Source organism: Brachypodium distachyon, chromosome 2, assembly GCF_000005505.3.
Source record: "Brachypodium distachyon strain Bd21 chromosome 2, Brachypodium_distachyon_v3.0, whole genome shotgun sequence".
NCBI lineage: Eukaryota > Viridiplantae > Streptophyta > Magnoliopsida > Poales > Poaceae > Brachypodium > Brachypodium distachyon.
This window is the reverse complement of record NC_016132.3, coordinates 22,586,686-22,614,344: the sequence shown is the minus strand read 5'-3', so window position 1 is coordinate 22,614,344 and position 27,659 is coordinate 22,586,686. Positions and strand designations below refer to the sequence as shown.

Here is a 27,659-nt window from a genome sequence, read left to right as displayed (position 1 = left end):
GAGATTTCTTAATTATACAGAGAGAGAGACGAAGAACAAAAATTAGAAAACTGCTTGAAGATACCTGGGCTAGTATAGACGTGTAGTACCACGTTGTCACACCCAGTGAATAATATCACGCGAAACGAGGCACATGCAACTTTGACGATCTGATCCATGTTTGTACGCTCTGGCACCGCGAATTGAAAATTTCATTTTTCATGTATAACTGATTTTTTTTAATGAAGTATAACTGATTTTTTAGCTAATCAGCACGAGATCATGAAGCTACCAGTAGTTTGGCACTGACCACGCGAGCTGTGGTCTGTATAATATATCTAACTAGATGATACCCGCGTGTTGCTGCGGAAATTCTTGTTAAGAATGATGTTTACCTCTATTAATCCGTTTGTATTTTTATTTTGCTAAGCCTACTGATGATCTTTGCTAAATTATTTGTTTTGCTTTTATATATATTAGATTCTGAATGGAACAACATCTTTAAAGAACAAAAAATATATTTTTTAACGCAAGTGTAAGAAATTATCAGACATCGGGTACTTGAGTGCCTGATTGGATAAGTACCTGTTTCTATTTTCATGGTTCCTACTATGTAGCTTGACTCACCAGAACACACTAATATAATAAACCTACGCATTTGTGAAAAACTCAGAGGACTTATCAGGCTAAGAAAATCTAGGATTAGTGAAGGTGATACAAAGTGGTCACCAGAACCCTCTTTTTCATAATTTGTTCTTGTAGCTAATTATGGATCTTCAAGTTTAACAATTAGCAATCAGTTTTGTACGGTGTGAGCCTCTCCTACAATTTTTATCAAATGAGCAATTAGCAATTCATTAGCTGTTGATCGAACAAACTACCAAAAGGAATTCTAGGCATATTAAAATGTACAATTTTAGGGATCTACTCCCTCCGTTCATAAATTCTTGTCATTGTTTTAATTCAAATTTGTACTAAAACAGCGACAAGAATTTAGAAACGGAGGTAGTAATGAAGAAGCATATTACATACCTGAAAATAAAATACCGCCATGAAAATTGACGTGGTTCCATCATGAATCATCTCACAATCTGCATTAGAATTCCAATAACTTGAGAGAGTGAAATTCCAATTCCCAATATCCATGAGAAATTCCAATTATGAGAGAGGGAGAGAGTCCCTATGTCCAATCTTCATGAGAATTTTCAAATACTTGAGAGTCCTAATTCCCAATCTCTCTCAAATGAACTCCATAACACCGAAGTGGAATAGGAGTGGATGGATGAGGGGCTCGGCCATGATCGAGCTCGAGGCAGAGGAGAAGGGGCAAATAGACTGGCAGAGAAGTGGATCCAACATAGAGGAATTGTGGAGCAATAAAGAGAAAAACTGAAGAATCAATTAAGGAGAAAGCTAACTGATCCAATTAAATTCCCTCTTGGTCTCTCTTCAATTGTCCCGCGGGAACCTTCTCGGCTTCACCCCTCCGAGGTGGACAGGCCCCACCTCCTGGCCGTCGGTGACCTCGTCACGTCCTCCTCCGGCTCCCTGGCCTAACGCACGTGCAAGGGGGTCCGCCTCGTAAGCGGCGCAGGCGAAGCAGCGAGCGCCGCGCCAGGGATTTCCCCCCTCCCGCACAGGCCACAACACTGAGGACGTGTTTTCCCCTTCTTCTGGTGGGCTGCGAAGACCCATGCGAAGCCCAGATGAAGGCACTGCTGCGGGAAACACCGGCGTCGCGGGGACGGAACGGGACACGGAAATTAAATTTGGAAATTAGAACATGAATTAGATGAAAATTAGAATTAAATGAAATGTTGACGTGGATAGGCTGCATGTGCAGCTTGCTACATTTATTGTATTTAGTGTTCTTCAATTTTATAGAGTTTATAGATGCAGTTTCTTCGATTTCAAAATTTGCAGAGGTCGAGATTAATTTCTGGCTAGGATGGTTCACCGAAACCGAACTAGACGGAATGGGCTTAACCGAACAGAGCTTAATGTAATGGGCATTGTTTCATCCCGCGCAGGGACAACTTTCCGATTCTACAGTCCAGACGTTAGGAGCTGATCAAATTGATGCACGCCTCTTTTAAAAAGATCAGGATGGTGCAAGAAGGCATCGTCGTCGGGTCAGCACGTAGCACAGAAAGGGCAGCGCCGCCTGTTTCGGAGAGGACCCGCCACGAGGACACGAGCTCGCCACCACAGTGTTGACACAGAAGAATGGAGACGATATGCTAGGAGAGTCCAAGACAGGGGTCATGACAGCTTTAAATCTCCAACGAACCTTGCCCCAACCAACTCACGCGCCCAGAATAATACTCCCTCCCTCCCGCCACGAGGACACGAGCACGCTCCTGGTGATCCTGGTTCTCCAGGCCATCCTGGTCATGGGGACCTTCGCGGCGTTGTCGAGGAAAGCGGTACGTTGCGGATGCTTGCGGCCATTTGATTTCATCTCCGTTTGGAGAAAAGCTTTCTCTTTCTTTTAAGATCTTCTGCAGCTTTTTTTTCTCTCGAGAAAACGCAAAACTTGTATCTCGATGCATTGATAGAAAAAATATATTTACAAACCCAAAAACAGACCAACATAACCGAACATTCGAAACAAGAACACGACCAACGGCCGCAAAACTATCTCTACAACCAACGCCACCAAACAACCGCATGTCTAAATGCCAAAAACACAAAAGTACAGGATAGCGAAGAAAGCGTCGCGGCCCGCTGGTCTTGCAGAACTCGAAGACAAGCCCGTGAGGCGTCTCGTCAACTGCAGAAGCCTCATGCCGCCGATCGCCGCGCTCGTCCCGAACATTGCGCCACCATATCTCACCGCTCCCCTGCTGGTCGCAACGAACATTCACAACCGCCGGATACCCATCGAGTGCACCCATGCGATCAAGATGCCGCGGCAAAGGATCCTCTGCTGGCGACTACCCATGCCATCCAAGGTCGCTCACTATCACGATGTCAGCGTGCCCAAGACCCGGCCACTAAAGCCAAGGCGTATGTCGCAGGAAGATGCTCCAGTCAAGGGTTTACCCTCCAAAAACAACACCTCCAACAAGGAAGCAACATCAACAACGCCACCGTCGTCCGATCTGGCAAGCCAAATCTTGGTTTTCACCCGAGGAATTAGAACACAAGGCACGGAGGTGGATCAAATCTCCTCCACGACGCTACCAAGGAGGAAACGACGTTCGAGAGCGTCGTCGCCGCCGGCACCGACAGGCAAGGCTTTTGCCCGGAGTGCCACGATCAACACTCATGCAACCGCGACAACCTCGCAAAGGAACAGCAACCAAGTCCTAGCACCATCGACAGCCGTACTAGTCCGAGGACCTAGATAGCCCGTCACACTGTCATCAAAGGCCACCACTCGCCACGCATCAAGGTGCACACGCCAGCCATAATACCAACCTCATGAGGCATTGGCGCGTGGCCCAACCGACCTGTGCACTGGCAAACCCAGACCAACGGCGAGGACGTCCTGATCTGCGGTCAGGCACCAGTGCACACAACAACCTCCAAAGCTAGAGTCCAACAAGCGCCAAGCCACGGGGTGCCACCGGAGGGGTGCAAAGGAGCGTGCCGCAAACCAGCCGCACAACACTAATGACCCCAACAGGCCACACGCCCATGCCCGCCTCCCTTCGAGCGTCGGCCACCCGCGAGTGGCCAGCCAAGCCGGCCAACACGTCCCAAGCACGTCTCTTGAGTCACCTCCCGAACCACCCAACACACCGGTGGCCGAGCACCCTCTAGGCCTCCACACCCCCCGCGGCCCCTGGGGCGCAGGCACCATCTCAGCAGCATCACAGCAACAGCGGCCGCGGCCGGAGAACCGCAGTGCCCTGCCGCAGAGCGCACTGTCCAATCAATAGCGCATCACCTGCAGCAGCGGCGCTCTGCCATACAGGTCCACCAGGGAGCAGCTCGAGGCCCGCCAACGAGCAGCAAGCCCACCGCGTGGCTCTCCGCCCCACGTCTGCGCGCCACCGCCGCCGGAATCGTGCCTGCACAGATCCGCACGCCCCACTGCGCGCCAGCGCCGCCGCACGCGAGCCACCACGTGCCTGCCCAAGCGCCAGCGCAGCTACAGGAGGAGCCACCACTGCCGGAGTCACTCCGTCGCGGGCCTTGCGTCCCGCCGCCGCAATTGTGCCGCGCGAGGGGAGAGGAGGAGATGGGGGGGGGGGGGGGGGGGGGGGGGGGGGGCGCGGGGAGAGGGAGGACTAGGGGTGGCGGCGGGGTTTCAAGAATGTCGCTTCCTTCTGCAACTTCTTCGCGGGGGTCTTCACCTGCAAGGACACCGTGAGCAAGTGCGAGCGCGACTGCGTCAAGTGCGTCCAGGTCCAGAGCACCCCCGTCAAGAAGTTCCGGTGCGACGACATGCACACCGACACCGGCCCCGCCTCCTGCGGCCCGCCGTGCAAGAATTGATCCAGGCATCCAGCAGCAGCTCTTGTTTCTTCCTCGAGAAAATGCCGCTGTTGCTTGGATCCACGCAATAATAAGCTCGCCGGTGCTGTAGCACTCCATATGAATAAAGTACCTGTGGTTGATTAATCTATCTTATGGAATGTTCTGTTGATCGTCCAAACGGAAAACGCGTGGTTGTAACTGAGCCACGTGTCCTGTGGCATCTTGTCGTGGCAATTTTTCTTTCTTTTTTTAAAGATAATGCACACAATTTTTTTTTATTATTCAACAAACTCACAAAACGAACTTACAAACTCGAAAGCCCTAGGTCCACACAAACAAACATCATCTAAAATCGGAAGCCGCATCAGGACACAACAGATTCTCAACGCACACCGCATCGCACATTTTAAAATTAGCCGCCGCCGTCTAATTTCTCTGACCCAGACATGGATCAAAGCAGTGACCTTGTCAGACCTACTATCAACGTCGCCACGATTCCAGACAGTGACACCACCCTACACACGCCCATCAGCATGTGCCCGTCACCGAGACCCCGCTGCACCACGCCGTCGTGACGCAGAAGATGCCCTGCAGCTCCAACTCTTGACTCTCCCGGCTAGCAGCTTGTTCTGCATAAATGGCAATTTAGTCTGCGGAGGTGGAACTTTAGTTCGTGAAGATGTCAATTTTAGTTCTGTGAGAGTGTCAACTTCAACCGTCAAGCCAAATAGCTAGGGAGCGAACGTTCGCACCCTATTTGTTCCCTTTTTTAAAATTGTGGTATTCTCACAATACTTTGAAAATACCAAGATATCAAATGGGGGCTAAAAAGAATATTGAGTGTGGATTGTTATTATTTTACCGCAAGGATTCCAGGTTTAAAAACATGACTTAAATCAGATCATCGCGCAACTGACGCATGTGTGCGACTATATAAAATGATTTGTCTATTGAGAAGTCGCGTGTTTTTAAATTAGAGATCTGATGACGTGCTTGGCTGACGATCTTAATCCAACAGTAACACATGAGAGAAGGAAGAGTGAGGATGATCCTCAGATCTTAATCCAGTGTGTTTGATACATCAACTGAGATTTAACGTCCTTTGCATAAGAGTCAGGCGATTTAAAAGATAGCCACAGCCGTATAAAAATTTAGAGCATAAAAATCAGGGGATTTAAACGATAGCCACACCCATATAAAAGTTCCGATTGCGGCAGCTATGCATTAACCTGAGGCCCATGTAAGCTATCAGGAGCAAAAAGAATCTAGCCTTAAGGTAAACCCGAAGCCCACAGCCCACTTGCTCCGCAGTAATGACTTTTCCTTGAGCCATGAAAGCCGAAGAGACGAACTATCCCTGGGCCTTGGAGTCGATGGTCTCTCTGTACCGTCCATGGCGCCCACCTTCCTCGGGCCTCCTCTCCGCCACCAGCTCCCACGCGCGCGAATTTCCCATCATCACCATCCTCTCTTCGCCTCAAACACCAACGCAACGCTCCCCTCCCCACATTTCCCAAATCGATCGACCAATTGGCAATTGCTAGCCCCTCCCGGTCGTCCGGACGACGAACAAACGCAATGGCGCCGAGCAAGCTCCGGAAGGCGCTGGGCGCGGTGAAGGACCAGACGAGCATCGGGCTCGCGAAGGTCGCGTCCTCCTCGGAGCTGGACGTGGCCATCGTCAAGGCCAGCAAGCACTGCGAGAGCTTCCCCGCCGACGAGCGCCACATCCGCGACGTCCTCGCGCTCACTCAGCACCACTCTTCCACCTCCGGCGCGTCGTTTCAAGTCGGCGCGTGCGTGGCGGCCCTGTCCAGGCGCCTGGGCCGCACCCGGAGCTGGGACGTGGCGCTCAAGGCGCTGGTGATCGTGCACCGGCTCCTGGCGGACGGCGGGCCGGCGTTCGAGCAGGAGCTCTTCTACGCCACGCGCCGGGGCACGCGCATGCTCAACATGTCCGACTTCTGCGACCGCTCCCGCCGCGACGCCTGGGACTTCTCGGCCTTCGTGCGCACCTACGCCGCCTACCTCGACGACCGCCTCGAGTACCGGATGCAGGCCAGGCAGGGCCCCAACGGCAGCAACCGCTTCTGCAAGCTTCTCAAGGACGAGCTCTACAGCCAGTCCCCCGGGAGACCACGGGAGGAGGATGCCGATCATGGCGATCAAGCCGGCAAGGCCGTGGCGCTGGTGCTGAGGGACAAGCCGGCGAGCGAGATGACGCTGGAGCAGCTCCTCGCCAAGGTCCAGCAGCTGCAGCAACTCCTGGACCGCTTCATCGCCTGCCGCCCCGTAGGTGAGCCGAGCCCGCAGCGCACGCACGTCACCGATTCTTGGATCGAGCACACGCGTTGAAACTTGAAATTCATGGAACGCAGGCGCGGCGAGGACAAACCGAGTGGTGACCGTGTCGCTGTACCCGCTGGTGAAGGAGAGCGCGCAGCTCTACCTCGAGCTGACGGAGGCCAGGGCGGCGCTCATCGAGCGGTTCCCGGACATGGAGGCGGCGGACGACTGCGAGCGCGTGCACGGCGTCTTCTGCGGCCTCGCCAAGCAGATCGAAGAGCTCGACGCCTTCTACGCCTGGTGCAAGGACGCCTACGTCTGCCGCCAGTCCGACGTCCCCGAGGTGGAGCCTGTCACGCATAAGAAGCTCGAGCTCATGGACGAGTTCGTCCGCGACAGGCGCGCCGCAGAGCTGTCCCAGCAGACGCTGCTGCCGCCGTCGTATTCCCCATCGCCAGAGCCGCCAAGCCCAGAGCCCGAGGAGCCACCTGCCGAGGAAGAGGAAGAGCACGCCATGAACGCCACCAAGGCCCTTCCGCCACCCGTTGCGGTGCAAAGGGAGCAGGAAGAAGTGGATTTGCTTCCGCTGCTCACCACGGAAACAGTCGAGGAGGAGGCAGACTTCTTGAACCTGAAGGCGGACGCCATGTCCGGGGAAGAGCACGGCCAGCAGCTTGCCTTGGCTCTGTTCGACGGCAAACCGCCAACAAGCGAACTCTTCGACCCCTCATCGTCAGCGGACTGGGAGACAGCCCTGGTCGAGTCAGCGAGCGCGCTGGCCAGCCAGCAGGCGGTACTCGGCGGCGGCCTCGACATGCTTGTCCTCGACGGCATGTACAGCCACGCGACGGCATCCACGAACGCGCAGGCGTTCTCCGGGAGCGCGAGCAGCGTGACTCTGCGGCCGCCCGTGGCTCCCATGCTGCTGGCGCTGCCTGCGCCCCCAGGGATGTGCAGCGGCGCGGCAGCGGACCCCTTCGCGGCGTCGATGGCGGTGCCGCCGCCGGCCTTCGTGCAGATGTCCGACATGCAGACGAAGCAGCGGCTTCTGACGGAGGAGCAGATGGCGTGGCAGCAGTACGGCAAGAACGGCATGCAGGGGCAGAGGGGCCTGGCAATGCTACAGCCGCCGCAGCAGCGGCCGCAGCAGTTTATGCCTCCTAGCGTTTGCAATTACGCAGCGTATCATCATCCTTCTTAGATAGATGTTCTTGCTCTGTTTCATGTTCCTCGTGTTTATTTTTAGAAAGGTAATTTTTACCGTACCTGATACTCCGAAGTTAGAGTTGGAAGTACCAAGTAAATCTGGACGTCCATTCTAAAGGCTATTTTAGTCATTATCTTTTGCTAATTAATTTAGTAGTAATACCCCATCTTAAACTATTCCGGTAATCCCTGTTAATACAACCGTCTCATCCCTCGTCGCCATGGACTGAACGACGAAGGTCATGCTCGGATTTGTTCAAAGCTATAGCTAGGGAGCCTAACTAGCTCATATGATTAAGGAATCAAATTAGCTGAATCAATGCATGTTAGAATGCCAACGATTTCCTACAGATCAATCGCATCCACGGGGCAAATAATCCATCAACATATGGGCAATTGAACTGAATTTGTTCACAGTCACGCACGCAGAGCAAGATCAAGATGACCAACGAATCAACCAGAGCAAACAGGCTGAATCAGCCCAGATTTCTATCGGTGGGTGGCGGCGGCTCCTCCCGCAAAAGGGGCACGCAACGATTGCCGGTGTCAGGACTTAGGTGACCTCGGTACTACAACTATGGGTTCAGCCGTATGACCAAGGTCGGAGAGGTCGGTTGCTGCTCCATCTAGCGCATCCTTCGTCTTCTCTGCCGCGGCGGCCGGGTGGGTCAGGTCAAAGCATGATTTTTATTATTGAAAGCAACGATTCAGTTTTTTTAGGCACAAAATACACTGACGAGATTACTACTTTGCCCTCCAAATCAGGGCACTCCATCCGTTTTCAACTCGGTACTCCGTAGGATCAGCAATGGAGTACCAAATCATACGGGCCACTAGATCAGGACAAATGAACGATCCATGTTAAACTCGGGTACCGTAAAAGAGCTTTAGAAAAAAAATTCGGAGATCAGGTAGTCAATTTGTCGAGAACTTTGAAAGAAACGCTAGGTTGGAGACTCAAGATGCACTATGATTATTTCAGGATTCGGTGAAGTTTAGCAACTACAATCCAGATCCGATACAAGAACAAAAAGGAAAAGGCCAGTTGGAACAACGCCAACGCCAAGTTCAAACCCGTGATCTAAACAGATGCCTTGTCGAAGAAGAAGATGACTACTTAAGTACCGGCTTGGTGGAGATTCACCCAGTCACCACCGATGTAGCGTGTATTGGGCTTGCGGAGCCTCTTGGGCCTTAGGAGGTGGGCCGGCTCGTGGGCTTCATGCGCGCCTGTTGTCGGATGGTGAACAGGGCTGCTAACACTCCCTTCCCCTTGAAACACCGCTTGCCCCCAAGCGGTGGAAGCAGGAAACCGAGTACGCAGCTCGGCTAGATCTTCCCAGGTTAGTGTAGCAGCCATAGAACCAGACCATTGCACCAGACCGTGCTCCCTCAAAGCATTGCCACGCTTGCACCAACGTGTCTCCACCACATGCATAGGAACTGACAAGTGATCAGTGACAGAAGGCAGGTGAGAAGATACCTGACTGTATGGAGGAATAGCACGACGCAACTGAGAGACATGAAACACCGGATGCACTTTAGCAGCAGCAGGAAGGTCCAGATGATAATTGAGAGGACCCACGCGAGCCAGAATGGTATAAGGACCAAAAACCCGGAAACAGAGCTTATGGTTGGAACGATTTGCCACTGAACTCTAAGCATAAGGCTGCAGGCGAAGGAAAACCTGATCACCAACAGGGAATTCACGGGCAATAAGATGCTTATCAGCTTGACTCTTCATAGTCTGTCGAGCATGATTCAAATGCTGCTTCAGCATGTCATTCATTAGAGATCGCTCACTGATCCATTGCTGAACATCAGTGCGAGAAGAAGCATCGGTAGAGTCAACACCCCACTGTCACGGCTCATAGCCATAGAGTGCTTGAAAAAGAGTAACACCAATAGCAGAACGAGGAGAAGTGTTATACCAGTATTCAGCTCCAGAAATCCATTGAGACCATTTCCTTGGGCAGGCATGAACAAAGCAACGAAGATAGATTTCCAAGCACTGATTCACACGCTCTGTCCGGCCATCAGATTGAGGATGATTAGCAGTACTCATGTTCAAGTTGGTGCCGACAAACTTGAACAGATTCTGCCAAAAATGACTTGTAAACAAAGGATCCCTGTCCGAAACAATAATGGCAAGCAACCCGTGAAGTATATACACACAATCAAAGAGCACTCGCGCGACATGAGCAGCCGTGAATGGGTGACACAATGGCAAGAAGTGAGCAAACTTGGTAAACTTATCAACCACCACCAAAATACAATTGAAGCGATCAGATAAGGGAAGCCCGGAAATAAAATCCATAGTGATAGTATGCCAAGCCTGAGGTGGAATAGGAAGAGGTTGGAGCAAACCAGGGTATTTAACTCGCTCAGGTTTAGCTTGCTGACAGATCTGATAACCTTGAACATAAGCTTTCACTTGTTTTTTAAGGCCAGCCTAATGGAACAAACGGCGCACACGTTGATAGGTGACTGGAAAACTAGAATGGCCACCAAAAGAACTGTCATGTAAGGCTTGAATAACCTTCAGTTGTAAAGCTTCATTGTTTCCTAACCACAACTTGCCCTTGAAATGAATGATACCTTGATCCAAAGTATAATGAGCATGAGAAGAAGGACTGACAGCTAGTTCAGATAACAGCTTAGTAGTTAGTAGCTACTGTATCGTGTTGATAGCCCAACTGGATTTCCTCTAGCCAAGTAGGCTGGCACACTGATACCACAGAAAGGTTGAAGCGATCCCCCTTCACCAAGGGTTCGATCTCTGTGCTTACTTGTGCTAGTCGCTAGATCGACTCACTAGCACACACAGTTCAAGATGTAATACCAAGATACAAAGATCAAAAGTACTTTATTACATCGTATCATCCAGAACTTAAATTGTACTTACAAACTTGCATGACCTCCTAGGCCAGCATAAACAAATAATGTTCAAAACCATGATAACAATGTATCATGAAGCTACAGCTGAAAGGTAGAGTAAAAGGGCCTCATCTACTCCCAGAGGAGAGAGCATGTTGGAATGTAAGCACATGACCCAAAGAAATATCGACGAACCTCACTCTTCGTCAGTTCTACCTGCATTATTAATTGCAGCCACTACGTGGTCAATACATTTGAATGTATTGGCAAGCTCACTAGAGTTATAAAGGACCTACCAAGTACATGCATAGTTTAGCTAAGTGGGGTTTGGCTATTTAGCATAAAAGCATCATTATTCAAATCCCATCATTTTTAGACAAATAGTTTTGAATTCTATTGGACACGGGGTAGAAACACCCATGCTCCTATTAACCTAGGCACATTGAGTAGAAACATCAATGCTTCTACCTAGTTCAAACCATTCATTTTATTAGGAAATTGGAATGAGTGAGACCTTCCTTACAGCTCCAATATCTAGTTGCTCAAAAATGTCCGTAACCGGGGACACGGCTAAGTACTTAGTTTGACACTCTCGAGAGGTGGTACACTTTACCCACAAGAAATCGACGTGTTAATCCCTTGCTGTCCTCAGGGTAGAGTAGCAACGGCATCGATTACAGGAATTTTCAGAACATATTCCTCCAAACCACCTGAGGGACGCGTTCCAACCTACACTGCTACATACCGATGTCACCTCGGATCCAGGTTCATATTTCTTACATCCATCCTGGCAGAGCCCATAATACCATGTGGTTGTACTAGAAGCTACTAAACAGTAAACTAGTCCAGTCTCTGGTTATCTCGAGTGGCATCCCACATTGTGACGCAGGCGCTCTCCGAATCGCACGGGGAGACGACCATGGACGCTCCCGAATCACATAGAGAGATGACTCAGCAGGCCCCATAGAAATGGACCTAACGTCACTACATCCGAAAACGCAAAGCAGCCCACACAGGACGATTCATTGAATTACTTGTTTTGTCATACACTAGGAAAATCATATTGTAATTCAATAGTATCACCTTGTAATAATACCACCCTCATATATTAGCATAGCATAGCATTTTACTACTACGATGGCAATTGGTGGTGAAGTCATGACAAAGGGTATCGTATACTAGTAGGACAGATCATAGCTAGCATAGATACAGTAATAATCCTAACAATGCAACTAATAAATTCTAGTGCATAATAAAATAATGGGATGATGGTCAAAGTGAACTTTCATTGATAGTAGTTGGAGTTCAAACACTCGTCACAATCGCAAGGTTCGCTCTCCGAGAATACTATACAAACAACAAACATATACACACACATAAACACACAATACAAACATGACAAAAGAATATGTATGCCATGATGCGATGCAAAACATGTGACATGAGTGGGTTGGTTTTATTTGGGTGATCTACTGGTCCAAGGCATTGATAATTAAGCACATGTAATTAGAATTTTTAAATAAATTGCAATGGCTAGGGTTTAAACCCTAAAATGAGGTTTTATTGGCATCAGCCAAATAGATTAATCCAAAATATTTATTTCTCTGTCCCATTGGACAGAGGACAATAAAATTAAATTTTGGGCACTGGTTTCATTCAAAAAGGACTTTTAGATAATTAGTTATGATTTAAAAAGCATTAAATCCTAATCTGTAATTTGAATGTGATTCAAGTATTAAAATTTGAAATTGGACAGTGCCAAAAGATTCTAAATTTCCTAAGGATTCCAAAAAGGTGTGGATCACTAAATTTGGCCAAACAGACTTAAAGTTATGATCATTTGAAGTTACAGGGGCCTATCTGCAAAAGTGCCTTTTATTAATTCCGGGGGATTAAAATTACATTTTTATTTTATAAAACCGGGTGCCACGTGTCAGCATCTAATTGGTGCATACCGGTTCGGTTAAAAATTAAAACGGGATCTAATCTTAGCCCTCGGATCCGGATCGGACGGACGAGGGGGTTCTAGGGTTTTACCGGGCGGCGCGGGCTGCCGGAGTTGGAGGAGACGGTGGCGCGGGCACGGGCGTGGCGGCGCGGGGTGCTCCGGCGTCGGGGAAGCGACGGGCAAGGGCGGCGCGGCACGGCGGAGACGGGGCCGCGGTCGGCGTGGGCTCGGGCGACGCGGGTCGGCGCCTAGGACGAGACGGGCGGGCGGCGCGGTCGGCGGATGGCGGCGCGCGGGGTGCTCCGACGAGGCTGTGACGCGGGGAGTTCACGGGGAGACGCGGCGCGGCATGGCGGAGACGGGCGCGGTCAGGGACGGACTCCGGCGAGAAATCGGGGCAGCCTGGCGGCGCGATTGGATGGGGAAACAAGGGGGAAAGAGAGAGGGGGTCGCGGGGATTAAAACGACGTGCTCGGGGCTGCAAAAGGAAGGTTGGAGGAGGAGATTGCGGCGGCGAGCGCGCGGGGACGGCGGCCGGAAATCGCGGCGGCAGCGCGGGGCTTTCCTTCCAGGGAAGAAGCCCCTGATAGGTGGGCCCCACCTGTCAGCGGGTGCGGGCGCGCGCGAGCGGCCGGGAAGGCTGGGCCGGTCGGGCGAGGTCGGACTGGGCCAATTCGGCCCAAAATGGCCGGGCCGGTCCGGTTTACCCCTTTTTTTTCTTTTAGACCTTTTCTTTTTCTGTTTTTCTCATTTCTTTGATATCTTTTGAATTTGAACTCCAATTTGCTCCAAATAAATCCCAGAAAATTTCTAAAATCATATTCTACCATGATACAACTTTTGGAAGTAGTTTCTCTTCAAAATAAAATATATAAAAAATACATTTGCCCTATAAATGCCTTTAGGGCCATATATCTATTTAAGTAAAATATTTTTTTTTTCAACACCAAATAATTATCCAAGAATTATGGGATAGCTCATAGGTGCAATAAACCATTTTTATATATAAATCTTAATGGTTTGAAGATCCAAAGCTCAAATAGGTGTAAACAAAATCTTTTAAAGCCTTTTTGTGATTCAAATTTGAATTTAAACATGCAATTGTGGCATGATGCTCATGGATGCGATGCACATGTAAAGGTTTGAAATTTTGGGATGTTACAAAGGTGCAAGACAAGATCATGTTCCTTGCGAGACAAAGCATCTGCGGCTCCATTACCCACGCCCCTTTTGTAACAGATCTTGTATTGCAATCCTAGCAACTTGGTAAATGCCTTCTTCTGCCAAGGAGTATGCAAACGCCGGTCTTCTAAGTGCACTAGGCTGCGATGATCAGTACGAATAGTAAATTCAGCATATTGTAAATAGAGACGCCAATGATCCACTACCATAATAATGGCCAAAAACTCTTTCTCATAAGTAGACAAGCCTTGCATTTTGGGACCAAGGGCTTTGCTCAGGAATGCAATAGGATGACTCTGCTGCTGTAACACAGCTCCTATCCTAGTACCAGCGGCATCAGTATCAAGGACAAAAGGCACAGAAAAATCAGGTAAGGCTAGAACTGGAGCTGTGATAAGACCTGATTCCAGAAGTTGAAAAGCTTGCTCAGCTTGAGGTGTCCACTGAAATGGCACATGTTTCTTCAGTAAATTGGTCAGGGGCTTCGCAATGATACCAAATTGTCTGACAAATTTTCTGTAGTACCCTGCTAGACCAAGAAACTGACGTAATTCCTTAACAGTGGAAGGAGAGGCCCAATCTGCAACATCCTTGATCTTGTCACTATCAGTTGCTACTCCAGCAGAGCTCACGACATGGCCCAAATAAGCAATGTGAGTCTGAGCAAAAGAACACTTGGAGCGTTTCACTAACCACTGATCTTGGCGCAGTAACTGCAGGACTTCAGTAAGGTCAAGAGCATGTTGATCCAAAGTTCTGCTATAAACAAAGATGTCATCAAAGAATACAATCACACAGCTGCGCAAACAAGACTTCAAGGTGACATTCATAGCACCTTGGAAGGTTGCTGGGGCTCCAGTTAAACCAAAAGTCATCACTTTATATTCATATTGGCCATTATGGGTTTGAAATGCAGTCTTTTACTCTTCACCAGTAGCTAAATGAATCTGATGATAGCCAGCACGCAAATCCAACTTGGAAAACCAGACAGCTCCATGAAGTTCTTCCAGTAACTCATCAATGATGGGAATAGGGAACTTGACAGGCACTGTTAATGCATTCAGCTGACGAAAATCAATACACATGCGCCAAGTGCCATCCTTCTTCTTGACCAAGATTGCAGGGGAAGAAAAAGAACTTTTACTAGGTTGAATAATACCATTGTACAACATCTCCTGACTTGACATTCAATCTCAGTTTTCAGCTCAGGAGAATGTTGTATGGTTTGATGTTGACAGGCTGAACGCCTGGAACCAGCTCGTTGCGATGATCGCAGGCTCGGCGAGGAGGTAAGATGGTACGTTCAGCAAACACATCAGTAAACTGTTGAAGGACCGCAGAAATACTGACAGGCAAAGCTTCCTCACCCACATCAGTGGAATGTGCGAGCTCATAGACATGAACAACTTCAGTAAGGGAACCATGTTGCAGTAAAGAACATCATTGTAGCAGAGATATAGCATAGCAAGTGGAACGAGCTGAGACAATGCCTTGCAAATGGACACGCCAGCCATTATCATTGACCACCATAGTTTTAGTGGCCCAATCCACTTCCATAAGACTGTGAGCTTTAAGCCGATCATAGCCAAGAATCACATCATAGTGACCAAGAGGCAGAACCTTGAAAATGGTTGTAAACTCATGACCATGAGTAAACCAAGAACAATTCCACAGCTCAGAAGTACACTGGCCGGGTGTGACGAGGAGTTTGATCCCCTAATGACACAGCCCGTTGCATGAAGACAAAGCCATGGCCACCAGGCCCGCGAGATGCGCCAGCTCGCCTTCCACTCCGGCTAATGTGCCGTGAGGAGACCCTGCTGGATCGGTCGCAACCTCACCCAAACTCGAAGGCGCGCCCGCCTTCTGGATGTTGAGCACCACCGTGTGTAGATCGGTCACACGGGATTCAAGATTGGACTTCCAGGAAGGCAATTTATCGAAACGCTTCTGCGTCGGGCCGAGCGAATCGCGCACCGCCGCAGCAATCGTAGCACCGAGTGACTCCTTCACCGCCAACGTGATGCTGGCAGTCATGGTCTCGGTTGTTGCCTCCAAACCGAGCTCGATGCCGGCCTGAATCGCCAGATCCAGCGACGCAACCTGCTTCTCCGCACGCTTCTTCGCAAGTCGACAAGTTTCCATCACAGAGGGAATTGGAAGGGTGGTGAGTGGCGACTGATACCAATTGATAGGGATGCACTATGATTACTTTAGGATTCGGTGGAGTTTAGGAACTACAATCCAGATCCGATACAAGAACAAAAAGAAAAAAGCCAGTTGGAACAACGCCAACGCCAAGTTCAAAGCCGTGATCTAAACAGATGCTTTGTCGAAGAAGAAGATCGCTACTTAAGTACTAGCTTGGTGGAGATTCTCCAGTCGCCACCGATGTAGCGTGTATTGGGCTTGCGGACCCTCTTGGGCCTTAGGAGGTGGGCCGGCTCGTGGGCTTCATTCGCGCCTATTGTCGGATGGTGAACAGGGCTGCTAACAGAGACGGGGTCAGGTTTGTCCTGACAGAACTCCGCAAATGCATACCCAAATCCGGCTGCATGCCCGGCTGAGAGAATATCCATGGGGGCACAATTAGTCAATTACTATCCATGCCCAAACCTGCTGAATATTCGGATCAAAGGAAAAAAAAACTTACTGCTGCTACAAACTCAATGTAAACATAGTTGAACTAATCTTTACTCTTATAAAAGAGATCGTGGTGGCGGTCCGTCACCTCTTTTTGTTGTCAAAATCACCTCCTCGCCTTCTATTTTCAAAAAAGAAAAAACTCTCCATCTCCTTGTAATGCAAACAATTAAATCTGTTGCAAAAGACTGATAGGGTGATGATGTTCGTCACTAATTTGGAATGATATCAGATCAGATAGTGCCATTATATAATTGTGATTTTAGTCTTATTTAGTCAGTAGTCTAATTTGTTTTATCCATAGCAACATGCCACTGCAACTCTACAGATTCTTCGAAAATACCACTACAGATCAAACATGCCACTGCAGTGGTATTTTTCGAAATATGAGAATTGAAATGGCATGTTTCGAATATGCAAAAATTGCGATAGCTTATATCAAATTAACCTTTTTATTTTATTTTATTTGATACAAAAAGTAGGTTTTGCAGTCGGGAGGGGCAAGAAAATTTTAGAGTTTAATGTTCTCAATTTACTAATAATTGTTTTCACAAAAAAAGTTTATTCATAATTGGTTCGATTTTCGAGTCCAAAAGATTAGAGAAACATTGTCGAGTAGTTTTATTTGGTTATATGATTTTGGCCAATTTCATAGCTAGAGAGAATAACAATGAAAGTCCAATAATTTTTTTTAAATCCAATAAATATAAGAGAATTCAAAATGCATTTAGGGAGATTTTTGGGAATGCCTCTTAATTCATTTTATTTAAATAAGTTTTCTGTTGGATACCAGTCACAGGGTATGACAGCTTCGCCCGCGTTACAGATCATATGTATTTCGTATATATGGGTAAAACATGTATTTGCACATCTAGTGGTAACTAATTGAACATTCACACAACTCGATATATAATTGACATGGGAAATTGTAGCAACAAATAAAATTTATATACGTTGCCTGCATATCAGATATGGGATAGGTATATCTTTCTTGGGGTATCTACGGAGTAAGATTTTTTTTTTCGAAACGGAATCCACGAAATAAGATTGACATGTTTGTGAGTACACAAATACTAAAAAGTGTTGGGTGTAGCGTGAGCATGCCATACCTACGCTCTGGCCGGTGCCACTACCGCCAACCAGCGGGTGAGCGGCGACGGCACAGCCTTTTCAGCCATCTGCCCCTACTTTTTGCCTTCTCTCGTCTCTTTTTTCTCCACAAGTCCAGATCATAGCGACGAGCGTGGACGCCTTCAACGCATTTTTTCTGCCGATGCATATGGTGCTCGCCTGGGGGTTCATGGTTTTCTGGCAAATCTTCTTTGATCGGTTGCCTGGTGATGGTGCTCCTGGATTTAGGCGTCCGGCGAGGAATGGACCTCCCCAGTCCAAGTCCGGCTGCAGCGAGGTGATAAAGGCCCCTTTCTTTTGGACTTCCAGGTCAGCTTATAGGTTCCAGAAAGGTGAAACCCAAAAGAAGGGAAAATTTCCCACGAGTTGCCCGGAGAAGTCCATTTGAAATCACGTGTAAACGGAGCTGCCACCAGAAACTGCTCGAGACCAGCTTCCCGAGCTTCTCCACATGGCATTTATGAAAATACCACTACAGCGAACCGTTATTACGCGTGAAATGCCATCGCGCCCAAGCCAACACCCTCCCCCTGCCCCGACTCCCTCTCCGCACCTATCCCCCGCCCGCTTGCGCTACTCCGCTAGGGTTGGGGCTCCGGCCGCCCCCCATCTCATCTCCGGCCACCGCCCCTCATCTCATCTCCGGCCACCGCCCCTCATCTCCTCTCTGGGCGCCGCCCCCATCATCTCCCCCGCAATTGATGCGCTACCCCCCCCCCCCCCCACCCCTCGCATCTCCCCAGATCCACGGCCCTCCCTCTTCCCTCCGGTCGTCGTTGCACTCCCCGTCACACCGCTCTCCACCTCGACTCGACAGATTCGCCCGGTATCCACCGCCATCGCCGACCGTTGCCGTGGCCTCTGGCACCGAGCTCCTCGCGTGCGAGTGCACCCCGACGGCGCCGGCCGGAGTCGGCAGATGCAACAACATCTTCTTCAGGCAGCAACAGGTACGAGAGCACACGGATCGCTTCTTCTTCTCCCCAAATCTTCCCTTCCAGAGAACCCTGCTCCCCCTTTTTTCAGCCCACCAGTCCAGCGGCCGAGGTGTTCGTCCCCAACTTATACATTTGATGTTTCCTGTGTTGTATGTGTAGATTGGTTGCTGTGTGTATGCATGAGCAAGATCGATGTGTAGACAGATTATGGAGATAATTTTTTTCATGAGTTAGAAATGCATAAATCATGGAAATGAATAAGTTGTTTCCATGAGTTCAGAAATGAGTAAACAGTTTCCTTGTGTATTCAGAGATGCTTGTTTGGAGACCAAGATTTCAGTTCTTTGTGTATTTGCACAGAAACGATTCTTACGTTCACAAAGTGTAATAATCCATGTGGGAAGATTTTCTGTGGAAGTATATGAACAAGGTCCAAAATAATGATATTAAGAACGAAATAACACAGTTGGTGTCAATGTCTAAGGGACATTACACTATTCTTTTCCAAACCAGACAAAAAGTTGCATTTCAAGAAGCTGAAAAGAAAGGGACTATAACAGCTTCTCAAGCTTCTTTGTGGCAGCAGCTTCCCCCAGAAGGTTTCTGGAGAAGCACCTGCCGAAAAGGAGGCCAAAATTCCATTACGGGCTGTCGCGGTGACCGAACCTTCTGTTTTCAAATCCTTCAAAGTTCACGTTTACGAAAGGAGAACAAACTAGTCAGGAAATGGAAATACTGTGTCCGGCAAAGAGAAAAGAAGCACAAAATTCAAAATTTTAAGAGTTGGTACACAGCGCTCCTGTCTGTACTAGATTGGTTTGGTATTCGAATTGACCTCCTGACTCCTGTTAACTGGATTTGGACGTCACATATCGTTCTGTTGTTACAAAGATGATTTCAGCTCGAGCCAGCGACAACACAAAACCAAGGAAATAATTTTAATACGAAGTACTACCATACAATGTACCATTATGTAGGGAAAAGCATCAAGTAATTGAAATAAGGCAGAGCCATACATCATCATAATATAACGATTCTGATACAGTAAATAAGACGGGAAGAAAGTACACACAAATGGAGCTACCAAGATGACAAGTAATATTAAACTAAGCTTGGCAGTCATTACAGGAACAAAACACTGATGGATTTTAGTTCTAACATCCAGAGAACTTCCAAGACTGGTAGGAAACAGCTCGCCTGTGCAAGCGAGTCCAGTGTTGTGCTTGCGAGGGCCAAAACAGGTCTGCCTTCTCCAAGCCATGATGAGTGCTGTGATCTATGGGTAGGGCCAACTCTGAAGATTCATGAAGAATAGTTGCACCAGAGATTTCAAACAACCAAATCAGACATGGCAGGAGTTCCAACAGCAATAACCACAAAGATAACAAACTTGTACCTCTAAAAGAACGAATCCTTCAAGGTTGAGTGACTTGAGTCAGAATAGTTGGGATTCACAAGGTTATTTGGAACAGCAGGCACATCCCCAAAAAAGCAGGGCATTGGTGGAATTGACCCACTTGCAGCAAAGGCAGAAGATAAAGTAGCACCATCATGATAGTGTCCGCCGTAAGACGACTGATTCAAGGGATACTGCAAAAATTCATTGTTTGGTGTTGGCAACTCATAGGAGAGGGTTGCGTCACGAGCAAGGAGATCGTCCAGCTCTAAATAATCATCACCAACAGCTTGTTCAGAGGATGTGTGCTGGAAATTGTTTAAAGAAAAACCAACATCGATAGCGCCAAAATCCACAATTGGCAATCCACCTGACCCAGCAAGTCCTGCCAATTCGTTGTAGAGATCAGCAGTGTTTATCTCAAAAGCTTGAGCCTCAAGTTCAGACATTGGAGGGAGACCAGATTCCTGCGACAAAACATAGAAGTATTTAGCCATGAGTTACTTATGCAGAAGCATACAGAAGTGAACTACAAAATGAGAAGATATGAATTACTTCAGCAGAAGCATACAGAAGTGAACTACGAAATGTCAAGGCTAATACCTCTCCAAAAGGAATGTCACGATGAGGAGAATTATCCAAAAACTTTGACAGTTCGTCCCAAAAAATTCCATCTTCTGGAGGTGCATTATTGAACTCACTAGAACTGGTGTCAACATGTTCAGAACATTGAGCAGACTGCTGAGAATGAATAGGTTGTTCCTCAAAAACTGCAGCGGTAGCCAACACAGACGCCTCAACATGTGGGCCTTCTAAATCAGACAAGGACACTGAAGCAGTATTGACTTCATTCGTACAGATGTTTACATCTCCAGAAAATCGAACAAGCTGGTGAGGAGGTTCCTGAGTTACTGTGGCAGTAGCAATCACGGAGGTCTCGGCCTGGGGGTCTTCTATTTCTGAGGACACTAAACCAAACGCAGAAGTTTCAAAACTCAAATTCTCCCAATCATCTTCATCGAATGGAGCACCGTATTGCTCCCCTATCCTTGGGCCAAGACCACTTTTCTTAAATATTTTGCAGAGAACATACTCATCCTGAAAGTTCAAAAACATAAAGACCAATGAGAACCACTCGCAGGGCACACAAGGGAGTTACTAAAATAAATAGCAGCTTTTTAAATCTTAAGAAGCAAACTGTTATCATGCATTAACTATGTTACCAGGCGAAGGGTGTGCACTAACTAAAATACTATATTACAGCTCAATAGATATCTCCCAAACAAAAAATAAATGTACTTCCAAAGAGATCTGCTCTATTCAACAGGTGAAAACAGAACCAAATATCATATATTCAACAGGTGAAAACAGGAGCAAATATAATCTATTCAACAGGTGAAAACAGGAGCAGTCAGATAAGTACACATGGCAGAGTGGGAAACATTAACAAGATTATAAACACAAATGTTAACTGCGTTGTCACAATCTTACTCTGTAATCTAGTTAGCATTAGAAGTCAATAGAAGTACCTTTGAGAAACCAGCAGAAACCAAATTGTCATCCTCCATTCTATATTCATACATCACCCAGTCAGTCCTGTTGCCTTTAGGAGCCTTGCCTTCATGAAATATCAAAGTTTTTTTCAACCCAACAGTTCGAGAGTTCAGCTCAATTGTTCTATCTTTTCCACTTGTTTTCCAGTAACCATTGGGTGTGGCACGGTTTGTCCTAGACCCTTTAGGATATTTTTTGTCACGAGGGCAAAAAAAGAACCACTCAAGATCTTTGCTTCGAAGACAGGATTTTTCTGCATGTATAGAAAGAAGAATGTTCCACAATTAATAGCAAAACTTTAACTAAGACCGAGAGAAAATTTGGCTAGTATTATTACATTTGTGACATTTTATATTTGTAGCCAACTTGTTTGTGTATCATTCCTATACCAACAGAAGTTTAAACAACATTATACAAAAATTACCAGGAAGGTCCCAGGGAGCAAATTTGTACAGCTCAAGTTCTGATATAGCATGAACACAAAGTTTCTTCCCCATAATCTTCCTTTTTAGGTAGTATGAAACGAGCTCGACATCTGTTGGATGGAAACGAAAGCCAGGTGGCAGGCAAGTTTGAGCCATCACCGTAGTGTGTGCCTTGCACTCAGTGCCAACAAGAGAACAGAGAGATCTTAACGTGAAACACAAGCAGAAATGTTTCACCAGATTAGACAATATCTATACCAGTAATCAGGGAAATATCAAGTTCGACCAGAAAGGGGATGTTGGTCAGTCCTGATATGAGAACTCAGGGCCACAAATCAACGCAACAAAGGAAGGAGAGAGCAGCTCTCAAATGCTTTGAGAACAGAAGAATTCAGGAAGGCTTCAGAAGATTGCAGTGTGAGCTCAGAGTAGGACAGCTCACGTTATGACAACTATTCTGAAGAGAGGATCAGAAGATTTGGATGGGAGTAGACCAAAAGAGATATTTGGCCCAATGAAAGCAAGTGCGGGGAACACAATTGATGAGAAACGACACTTGGCAAGACTCAAGGAAAGCAGCACGCCAAGGACTCAACCAACAAATGTTCTGAACACAGATGAGAGAAAGCTGAGTCTTGCCAATTACACCGACTACCACTGATTCACATGATAGGAAGTATTTGCACAAAACTCAAGATGATCCACTTGTATCAAGTGAAATCTCGGAATTTTATGCAATATATGAACCAGAAGTAGCACGAGAGGAAATAAGGAGATCCCTCGCTGACTTCAAGAGACATGAGTGATTAAGATCAAAAACCTGCATGGAAAAATAAAACATCATCAGAAGGGATGAATCAAGATTGTTCAATTAGTTTCTGAAACACGACTTACCTATATGCAGTACAGCTAAAGGAACCCACAATAGTGCAACAAAAAGCAGATATACAATTAGCACACCATCAGGTGATGCATCTAAACCTACCATAGAACCAACCTTTATAAAATTCTACAAAGAAATCTAAACAATGTTAAGTTATTTCGTAGGGTCGGATGAAATTCGTGAAAAAACAATGCAATCCTTTGGAACAAATACTTCCTACACAACCATATCACAGATCGGCTCTAACTCACCAATCCAGCGGTCTAAAATAACTCGCTACGAGAAAATTCACAGAAAAATATCACGTATCAGCTCAACCACACTAATTCAACGATCTAACTTTATTCCCAAACTATCCCAAATCGTCCCCAAAGAATGGAACGTCAGACCCAGGACAACGCTACACAAACCAATCAAAGGAACTATTGCGAACCACTTGAATATCGACAACCGAGAACCCACAACCCCCAGATCGTCGCCTAAATAGATCGAACAGAAACCCTAATTCGCGCACACCCAGCGGGAAATCATGATCGATGGGAGACCAGACCGATCCGCTTCGCAATTCGACGCCTCCCGTGGCCTATTCGACGGATCAGACGACAATTATTCGTACGCACCCAAATCAAACATCGGATCGACACGAATCCTCGATCCCGAAACACGCCTAATCGATCCGATCTACCTAGACCGCAACAAATCAGATTGATCGCACGAAGACATGCAGAGATCGGGGACGCTTACGAGGAGGACGGAGGGAAGCCAGCAGGACGATTGGGGAGACCGAGGGGGAGGAGGTGAGCGCCGCCGTTTGGTCAATGGGGAGCGAGAAGGTGGGGAGGTTTTGGAGGAAGGAAACCGATGCTGGGGGCTGGGGCTCTTTTATATCGACGAGGGCGTGGTGCTGGGCCGGGCCACTGACTATAGGGCCCCTCGGTCCGGTCAGTTTGGAGTTTTTTTAATCCTTCCCCGCGTCGTGTGCTTCCAGGAAGCTTCATCTGCAAGCGACGATGCCAAAATTTTCCAGCCTCCATAGTCCAAGCCCGGTATTTGACTCCTCTCCCGTTGGCTGAAAGGCTTATTTTATGGAGAAAAGGAGAGAATTTGGCGATTGGGGGTTAAATGCGTAATGTTTCCATGTTTGGGTAGTTGCGATGCGATTTCTTTTCTTGGTTTGCTTGTACCGGTGTCACGAAGGCGCATGTTGCTGACGTGTGGGGACGATGGTGTGTCCGTGTGTGTGGAGCCAGTCGTCCGACGAGTGCCTCCACGGAAACGTCCGTTCATCCTTTGATGGTAGTGGAGGAGACTCAGGGTGCCTTTGTTTAGGTCGAGGCTTGTGTTTATTTGGTTTCTAGGGTCAACAAGGTAACAAGCCAAAACAAACAGTAAAAACTAAGCTAGCTGCAAACAACAAGTTCCAGCTCAGTTCAGACCAATTTTGTACTACCGAGCAGAAGCATGTTCTGGCTGGATCTGGAGATAAAATCCCACGCCTCTTTACCCTTGTCACTTAATCAATATTTACGGCGAAACTGCCGCTAGGATGAAAAAAGAAACGAAACGTTTTCTTGCTGTGCTCTTCTCTCCCTCACCCCGACTCTCCCTCACCCCCACTCCTCGTGAACGAGAAACAGAGGCGGCGGCCCGACCTAGATCCAGCGCCGTCCGGCGCGCCGTCGGCTTGCCCTCACCGGAACGGCCTCGTCCGCCCGTGACCTCGTCCTCCCCCGTTCCCCTCCTTCTCCTCCACCGCTCTGCCCCCACCAACGACCCCCTCCTCTGTGCTGGGAACCATTGACGGCCGACCGACCGAGTTCCGCCGGATCCGCGTCGTCCACCGTCGGGTCCTCCCGTTCCCGTCGATCTCCGCCATTTCGTCCACTCCCTCCTTCTCCTCTGTCTCCTACTCCGTCCGCCCGACCAAGCTCCGCCGGTCTCCTCTGTTCCCTTCTCGAAGCAGCAAGGTGAGTAGCTCCCCTTCGATTTCCCTCCGATTTCCCTTTTGTGTTCATATTTATTGAGATTTTCCTTCGTAGGTGAGCACACCCAGGGACGCCTGCAGCTTCTATCTTGCCGATTCCCAACTCCAACCAGCAAGCGGTTCAGCACCAAGGTGAGCATCTCCCTACGATTTCCCTTCTATTTCCCCTTGTATTCCTATTTTTAGTCTTTTTTGTCCATGGCTAGATTGTTGTTTGTGTTGTTTCCATTCTATCATATGATCAGTCCATGTCCAGTACATGTTTAGATGACTTTAGGTTCTATCCATGTCCAGTACACATGTTTGTGACTTCTTTTTGTGTTTCTTTCATAAGTGAAACAACAGATGGTGATAAAACAAGTCAAAAGGCAATGTGGGATACCGATGTAGCCCGGATTTTTTGTGGGATTGCTTGCAAAGAGGTCAACGAGGGAAATAGGCCTACCAAGACTCTGAGCGTTACGGGTTATAAAAATTTAAGTGAAGAATTTCATAAACAAACTGGTAGGCTGTATACCCGTAAGCAATTCAAAAACTGTTGGGATGAATTGAAAAGCATATGGACAGCATGGGTTTATTACATGACAAAAGCTACTGGACTTGGATGGGATCCTGTGAAGAGAACTATAACAGCTAGTGAAGAGCAGTGGGCGGACCTGATCAAGGTATTTGTGTTTTGATTAATTTTCCATTTTATTCCTATGCTGTTTTTATGTACTAACAAAACATAATGGTATATGCAGGTCCATAAGGATATTAAACGTTTTCGAAAAGGGCCCTCGGACAACTTGAAATGGCTAGAGAAAATGTTCCAAAAAGCTAGTGTAACCGGCAATTCTTCGGTGATGCCCGGTGCTGAAGAAGATGACATTGAAGAACGCCAAGACGTCGATGGTATTGTTGACTTGGAGGCTGATGATGAAGGAACCCCTCAGCCTAGTCCTCTGCCTATGCCAAAAATGAAGCGTGGGGGGGCAAGTGCCATACCTTGCAGTCCAAAGAGGCCCAAGAAAGATCCTTATGGAAAGGATTTCAAAAGATTTGTTGATCATGTCATTAGTGAGGAGAAATCAGAGGCATCAAGCAATGTGTCCGTTGCAAATGATATTGATGCCATCATGGAGGAAGTTGTCAAGTGTGGGGCACCTGAAACAAGTGATGAGTACTATATTGCAACAAAGTTGTTTGGTAAACTTGAAAATAGGTGTTTCTTCTATGCTATGAAGACTAGTGAGGGGAGGCTCCAGTGGTTGAAGAGGCAGTACGCGGACAGGAAGAGGCATTAGAAATTCATTCACTTGTGTGTTGTATCCTTCAATTTATTTCAGACTTGTGTGTGCTGCTACTGTTTCGTAATATTGTGTGTGACCTGAAAAATGTATTTGTATCCTTCAATTTATTTCAGATTTGTTGCTGCTGCTGTTTTCTTGCTGTTGTTGTATAGTTGCTGCTGCTGCTCACATATTTTACTTGCTGCTGTTTTTAGATGAGTTCATCAACAGAGGCTGAGAGTGACTCAAGTGACTCAAGTGATGGAGATATTAATGTTGCTACCGAGAAGAGGAAGTTAAGGAAAAAGAGACGCAACCGAAATGTGGCTGTTCTTTTTGGTTTCTACCTGCATGCTAGAAAATATTTTAACAAGAGGAAGAGGAGGGAGCATAGGTGCACCGGTCAACAGTGGACCTATGATACTTTGGGCTCTACAGAAGACTGTTATGAAATGTATAGGATGACCAGGCCTTGTTTTGATGCTTTGCATGACAGGCTGGTAGAACATTATGGATTGAAGGGGACAAAGTTTATGTGTTCTGAAGAGGCTCGTGCAATGTTTCTATGGACTGTTGGTGGCCCCCAATCTGTGAGCCAAGTGCACAATCGCTTTCATAGATCAACTGACACTATCCACAGGAAGTTCAACCATGTGTTGGCATGCTTGAATAGAATGGCAGGAGACATCATAAGGCCCTTCGATCGCAAATTCAGAACCATGCATGACAGCCTTCGTGACTCTAGGTTTTATCCACACTTCAATAATTGCATTGGTGCAATCGATGGTACGCATATACTAGTTGTTGTGCCAGCTGATGAGATGATTAACCATATTGGTTGCCATGGGTATGCTACTCAGAATGTCATGGCAGTATGTGACTTCGACATGCGATTCACCTCTGTAGTAGTCGGGTGGCCAGGTTCTGCACATGACACAAGGATATTCAGAGACACACTTGACAAGTACAAGAAGAGATTTCCACACCCTCCAGCAGGTACAATTTATTTGATGCATCACACATATACCATTCTTGTATGTATGCGTTTTCGTACTAATACATACATCATGGTGCAGGCAAATATTATCTTGTCGATTCTGGCTATCCCAATGACACCGGCTATCTTGCACCATACAGAGGACAAAAATATCATCTACCTGAGTTCCGCATGGGGCGACCACCAAGTGGTAAAGAAGAGTTGTTCAACTTTGCTCATTCCTCACTCCGTAATGTAAATGAGCGCTCATTTGGTGTGTTGAAGCAAAAGTGGCGCATCTTATTGGATATCCCGAGTTATCCAGTAAAGAAGCAAACCAAGATTATCATCGCTTGCATGGCACTTCATAACTTCATTAGAGAGAGTGAGATATTCGATGAGAATTTTGATAAGTGTGACCGTGATGAGGACTACATGCCACCAGGGCATGTGGTTGTCACAAATGGGTGGAACCATGAGGGACAAGGCAATGTGAACATGAATGCCACTCGTGAAGCTATTGCGAACGGATTGATGGCCGATAGGGAATAA

The 27,659-nt window shown here is 47.5% G+C and overlaps 4 protein-coding genes across 5 annotated transcripts; 3 read left to right on the top strand and 1 right to left on the bottom strand.

Annotated features, from left to right (window-relative positions):
• The first annotated feature begins 5,985 nt into the window (after nucleotides 1–5,985).
• Nucleotides 5,986–7,894, top strand: LOC100828279 (putative clathrin assembly protein At1g03050). The gene is made up of 2 exons (XM_003566170.3): nucleotides 5,986–6,703; nucleotides 6,786–7,894. Exons 1-2 carry the CDS (start codon nucleotides 5,986–5,988, stop codon nucleotides 7,892–7,894), a joined length of 1,827 nt encoding a protein of 608 aa, XP_003566218.1.
• A 10,289-nt stretch (nucleotides 7,895–18,183) lies between these two features.
• LOC104582654 (L10-interacting MYB domain-containing protein-like) lies at nucleotides 18,184–26,264 on the top strand. Of its 2 annotated transcripts, XM_024458972.1 has the most exons (4): nucleotides 18,184–18,630; nucleotides 24,916–24,992; nucleotides 25,195–25,525; nucleotides 25,604–26,264. In XM_024458972.1, exons 1-4 carry the CDS (start codon nucleotides 18,382–18,384, stop codon nucleotides 26,144–26,146), a joined length of 1,200 nt encoding a protein of 399 aa, XP_024314740.1. In that variant the 5' UTR covers nucleotides 18,184–18,381; the 3' UTR covers nucleotides 26,147–26,264. The 2 variants fall into 2 exon arrangements, 1 of the variants encoding a protein (XP_024314740.1); XR_730515.3 differs by lacking the exons at nucleotides 24,916–24,992; nucleotides 25,195–25,525; nucleotides 25,604–26,264 and adding an exon at nucleotides 18,778–19,040 and having other exon boundaries at nucleotides 18,196–18,630.
• Nucleotides 19,588–23,776, bottom strand: LOC100821002 (NAC domain-containing protein 74). Its single transcript, XM_003568359.4, has 6 exons — nucleotides 23,621–23,776; nucleotides 21,993–22,813; nucleotides 21,544–21,821; nucleotides 20,618–21,112; nucleotides 20,015–20,481; nucleotides 19,588–19,912 (listed from the first exon to the last, which is right to left on the bottom strand). The coding sequence occupies exons 2-5, from the start codon at nucleotides 22,147–22,149 to the stop codon at nucleotides 20,017–20,019; spliced, it is 1,395 nt and encodes a 464-aa protein (XP_003568407.1). The 5' UTR covers nucleotides 22,150–22,813; nucleotides 23,621–23,776; the 3' UTR covers nucleotides 19,588–19,912; nucleotides 20,015–20,016.
• Nucleotides 26,265–26,997: 733 nt separating the features above from the next.
• On the top strand, nucleotides 26,998–27,659 carry LOC104583157 (protein ALP1-like). The gene is made up of 2 exons (XM_010234915.1): nucleotides 26,998–27,127; nucleotides 27,208–27,659. The coding sequence occupies exons 1-2, from the start codon at nucleotides 26,998–27,000 to the stop codon at nucleotides 27,657–27,659; spliced, it is 582 nt and encodes a 193-aa protein (XP_010233217.1).